Raw genomic sequence first — 5,773 nt, forward strand, 5'->3', positions numbered from 1 at the left:
CTTTCCTCAGCCATGGACCTCCTTTCCCCCCTAACCACAAAAACCAAGAAGACTTCTTGTCCCACCCCTGGCTGTCAGCAAGCTTGGCAAAGATATCATCTGCTAAATGCCACAAATGTATATGTAAATGCAGACAGATAGGTGGCATCAGTTGACAGATTAAATTGCCTTACCAATTCTGGAAATTTATGCTCAATAATTGTAATAGACCTTATAGTCCATACCCTAGGCTGGTTTAAATTCATAGTTGCATTGTAGGCATTTTGACCAAGTCCCTCTTGTACTGTAAATGGTGGATAATTTACAGAATAAGGGTGACAGACACCCTTATCCAAAACAACTTACAGCAGTTGAGGGTTAAAGACCTTGCTCAAGGACCCAGGAGTGGGAGCTTGGTGGTGCTGGGATTTCAACTCATGACCTTCTATTATAAAATCCAATGCCTTGACCACTGAACTACCATCTCCCAACATATTTGCAGCATAAAACAGAAGGTCATGAGTTAAAATCCCAGCACCACCAAGCCACAACTCCTGTGTCCTTGAGTAAGACTCTTCATCCTTGACTGCTGAGTTGTAAGTCACTCTGGATAAAGGTGTCTCCAAAGTGTACTGTTATACTTTCCTCATTAACGTACAAAGTAAGAAGTTCAGTACAAAGTGATTTTAAAGAAGAGATCAAATGAAAAAGTCATAATGAAAGAATCTAATATGGTTATGCATAATATAATACAACTTATCAATATGCCCAGCGAAAAACACATTTGCATGTAGCCTTCAAAGAAATGTTATTTTTAATGACTTTTAATTATTAATTTAGGACAGGGTATTAGGTGTACCACTGATAAGCTAAGAGGCTCCGTTCACTGGCTTCCAGTAGCTGCACGTATCAGATTCAAAACACTGATGCTTGCCTACAAGGCCAAAGATGGACCAGCGCCATCTTACCTCAGAGACCTCATCACATCTCGCACTGCACCACGCTGTCTGAGATCCTCCAGCACTGCTTGACTGGTCCCACCTTTTCTCAGAATGAGAGGTAAGTATACTTCAAGGCGTTTCTCTGTTTTAGCACCGAGGTGGTGGAATGAACTTCCCCTAGATGTCTTTACAGCAGAGTCCCTGACTATCTTCAAGTGACGCCTGAAGACCTACCTCTTCCTGATACACTTAAATTAGCACTTTCCAAGTGTCCTTTGTAGAACTCAAGAGTTATATTTATATCAAGTTTGTAATCTTGCGTACCAGTGTAGATTTATTCATGGCTAGAGACTTAAAGCACTTTTGTACGTCGTTCTGGATAAGGGCGTCTGCTAAATGCCACAAATGTAAATGTAAAGAAGCACTTAGGAACAAACAAGAGAAAATTATTGTGTCATTTGTTTGTTTATTCTCACTTAGAGGAATGATGTAACAAATTCACATTAATGGCACAAGACATATACACTACATGCACACTACATACATTTATATATATATATATATATATATATATATATATATATATATATATATATATATATATATATATATATATATATATATATATATTTTTGTATTTATTAACACATTTTTTATAAGCACAGAAACAGTTTTACAGTAGCATGCAAATTCAACAATATTTCTTCATTTCTACATTATCGTAAAACTCTACTACCACAAGTACACTTGATTAGTATTATTAGTCACACAGAGCTGAACAATTTGAAAACTTTATTGAAAGAAACAAAGCTACAGATAACTGACAAATTTGGGGGAGGAAAGAGAACAAGTACTTACTTGCAAATCATTAAAACAATAAAAACACTCCAATTAAATAAATATAGCTTGACAATGTATTGCAGCTGAGAATCTACCAGGATCCGATTTTGCATCTGCCAATCTAACTTTAAAAAGTTTCTCGCAGTGTATCTAAACAGTCTCGCAGTGTATCTAAACAGTCTCCCAGTGTATTTAAAGGCATTTTATGATCATAATCATAATAACTTTTAACTTAGATGATTGTACTAATTGAGTTATTTTCAGATGTTTGTGTTTAAGAATCATTAACAATTAATATATTTTACCATATTAAATGTATGTACACATTACCGCCATCCACTGTAATTACACCATAACACAACCAATAGTAAACTATGCACAAAAGGGTACATATTTGTTAAGTAGACTATGAACACACCACGATTAAAATGATATAAATGTGAACTCCCACTGCAGTCTACATCCTGCTCATGGTTTGTGTATAATTCTGAATTGATGTCTGAAAGTATGCTTGAGTGTTCCTTTGTGGCTGAAAAATGATAATATAAGACTTTGGAATGAAGTAGCTCATTAGGATGCCATATAAACTGGACAACTGGGCCCCAGCATTGAAGAACTGGATGTACAACCCTAAAGGAAACTTAGTCACTGTAAAGTAGAAAGACCAGCTGATAAAAAACAAAAGCATGCTGAATGTTATAGATTTGGCCTCGTTGTAGTTTTTTGGTAAATCTGTGCTCATATAGGAAAAGGAGAAGCAGAGGACACTGAGGGACCAAGTGAAGAACACACTGATGAAAAATGTCTGTTGATTCCCTGGTGAACAGCTAAGGATAAGTGTATTATCTACATAAATATTTTTAGGACTGGGTGTTTTCTGACTTATCCATAAAATGCAAACAAATGCTGAAACAGCTGAAAGGGTGCCAGTGACAATCCATTGGGCATTATATTGCACCCACAACCTGTTGATCTTAGGAAATTTGGCAGACATTTTAAAAATGCAGAATATCTGAAAGGAGCGGACGGTCATGCAGGAAAGGCAGACGGAGTAGAAAAAGTAAAACATTACATTTCTGAAAATACAGTGCATCTCTGTTGGCTGTCCCAGGAAAAAGAACACACTTATACTGGACAAAGCCAAAGAAGCTAGCATGATGAAACACATATTGCCTCCAGCAGATTTTACAACTGGTGTATTATAATTGTATGAGAACAGCATGACAACTGCAACACACAAAACTAGAAGAGTGGCAGCAAATACCGTAATTATAATGGAAAGGGGGTTTGTCTCCTGAAGATACAGAATGGTGCGCTTTTGGCACGATGTGCTGCCCTCTTCTGACCACTGGTCGAGATTACACGATTTGCAGGTGTAGGGGTCTTCTAAAACAATAAACGCAAAGAGAGGAGTCAGATGAAGAACATCGATATTACCTTACTTTTCAGTTTCTGTCAACATTCACCCAAATTTCTCAGTTTAGATCTTTAGCATAGTTTTCTATGTTGTTATGCTGCCTGACAAGGTGACTTAATGTAACTTAGGATTAGTTTAGAGAAAACAAACACATCTGCACAGAATTGCAACATTGTTGCCAAATAGTATATTTATAAGCAGAAAACCAAATAGTGCAAAATAATTTATAAGTGCATATACGTATACTTACGTGTATAGTTCACATAGGTGTTTATTTCACATATTTTACACACAAAACAACATGCATAATTTTTGTCCTTTTCCATTCTATATCCTGGTGAACATTCAGTTGAGCAGTTTGCGAAAGGAACCTAATTAAGACAAAAAGGAAATATATATATATATACATATCATGAATCTCACTGTATATATATATATATATATATATATATATATATATATATATATATATATATATATATATATATATATATAATAAAAAAAAAAAAAATTTAAATACAGTGAGATTCATGATGTAGTACATAATAAATTGAGATTTAACTTACAGACGCATTTCTGCCCCAACTTATAAGGGAGTTGTTGATGGTGAATGCAATTTCTGGATATGAGCTGTATGTGCCAATTCTTTCAAACACTGGAGGACTGGTTTCAAGACGCCAGAAGACCACACTATAAAATACATGTGGATCTCCATGTTGATCATACTTTACTTTACGGCCATTGAGAGAAAAATCCAGCTTCTTCATTTCCTTTAAAAGCTGAAGAATATAAAAGAAAAATAGTTTGTGCAGATTTCATCCAAAAAAACTAAACGAAAAAGATTTACCATATATTTTGAATATTTAAATATCAATTTTCAAAACTTCATACCGTGAAGGGGTAAACTGGAATGCTTTTGTTGCACCCATTCGCATTACACTGTAGAATTTTGTGTAATGCAGTGGCCATGGTGTAGATCGCAGCATAAATAGGAAAAGAAAATGTGGGATTTTCATTGAAAATTTCCTCTGAACTTAAAAGTGAGCAGTTATTACAGTCCTGGTTGCACATTTTTTCTTCTTTCTGAGAAGCATATGCTTTGCTATTTCTCAGGTATTTATCATTGCTGTTACTCTGTCTGTTGTAGATGAACTGCTTAAATCTAGGAAAAGACACTTGCTGTTCTGTAATGCCAAAAATCTTTCCAATGTTTTGTATTCCTGGTTCACTCGGGAGCTGCTTATTCATAGACCATACCTCACTAGCAATCCAAACTTTATTTACAATTTTGTTCTTTATAGCAGCTCTGATTAGGTTTGTTGCTACTTCTTGGGATGAAAAAACCACTATAATTTTAATGTTGCGCTTTTCAATAGTATTCAGTGTGGAAATGTAGTTAGAGGTTTGATTAAGCAAATCCTGATGGGCCAAGCAGATGTTGTTGTTTTTGGCATACTGGATAAAGAAATTCAGGCCATCTTGGCTGTAGTCATCCTGGCTACCAATAAACGCAACCCAGTTCCATCCAAACCATTTAATAATGTGAATAATTATGTCGACCAGGTTTTTGTTGTTAGGCACTGTTCTTAAAAAGGAAGGGTAAATGTATTTATTACTCAGTTGATAACTTGTTGATCCATAATTCACCTAGAAAATGGAAAAAACAACCTTTAATAAACTATGGCAGTTGTTAGTCAATGTAGTCAGTTTAAATTAAGGCAAAAAAAAAAAAAGTATATCCTCACCATGGGAACAAGAGCTAACGTAAATAAAGGCGCCACTGTAATGGTACTAGAGCTGCCGTATGGCCCTGTCACAGCAATTATTTTAGGCTCATATTTGTTAAAATATTTCAGAACTGGAATAGATCCATTCTTGGACATAAAATTAAATACAGAGGGAAAATTCTGCATGGCCGAACAATAGTCAAAGATCTCGTAGCCGAGAGAGACATCAGGAAGGAGAGTGGAAGAATTATTAATCTCTTCCACCGTATACCTCATCATCTCGAACATCCGATAAGAAGACTCATCAAAACTGTATCTGAAATAAAAAAAACAAAGGAGAGATTTGAAAGAAATTCTTAAAAAAATGATTAAACCTTGTTTGTAAGTATGAACAGAAGATGTATACTATGTAATTAAGGATATAGCACATTTTTGCCGAACTGTTTCATCTGTGACTTTAGAGAATTAATTACAATTGGATTTTGAAGCTTTGCATGTGGACAATTTGTCCTTTGTGTTAGCAGTGCCTATATAAAATAACCAAATTGGACTTTTAATCCAATTTAAAGTAAAATAATAATAATAGTATTTTTTTGGTATATATAAAGTTTCTAGTAATGTCTACAGAGAAGTTGTTGGTACGTGCTAGTTTCTAGAGTGTGTCTTCAAGATAGAATATCTGGCACTTTGTAGAGTACAGGTTTTTGCAACTGAAACATTAGAAAAGAAAGTATATCACTTACCTGAAACACTCAAGGGCCACTGGGTAGGAATGGCGTACTTTAGTAGAAACACTATTTAATGAAAACAATCCGCCCAACAAATAATCTCCCTGCAAACTGAATTCAGATGAAGTGCCAATGACTTTG

General features: G+C 35.1%; 1 protein-coding gene across 1 annotated transcript; it reads right to left on the minus strand.

Moving 5' to 3' along the window:
- Window positions 1-2,157: 2,157 nt before the first annotated feature.
- LOC310733739 (taste receptor type 1 member 3-like) lies at window positions 2,158-5,180 on the minus strand (the record flags this gene model as incomplete). Its single annotated transcript, XM_083555143.1, has 5 exons — window positions 2,158-2,166; window positions 3,025-3,146; window positions 3,764-3,956; window positions 4,069-4,824; window positions 4,923-5,180. 5 exons carry the CDS (start codon window positions 5,178-5,180, stop codon window positions 2,158-2,160), a joined length of 1,338 nt encoding a protein of 445 aa, XP_083411269.1.
- Between the last annotated feature and the right edge of the window lie 593 nt (window positions 5,181-5,773).

Source organism: Silurus aristotelis, assembly GCF_946808225.1.
Source record: "Silurus aristotelis genome assembly, chromosome: 11".
Taxonomy (NCBI): domain Eukaryota; kingdom Metazoa; phylum Chordata; class Actinopteri; order Siluriformes; family Siluridae; genus Silurus; species Silurus aristotelis.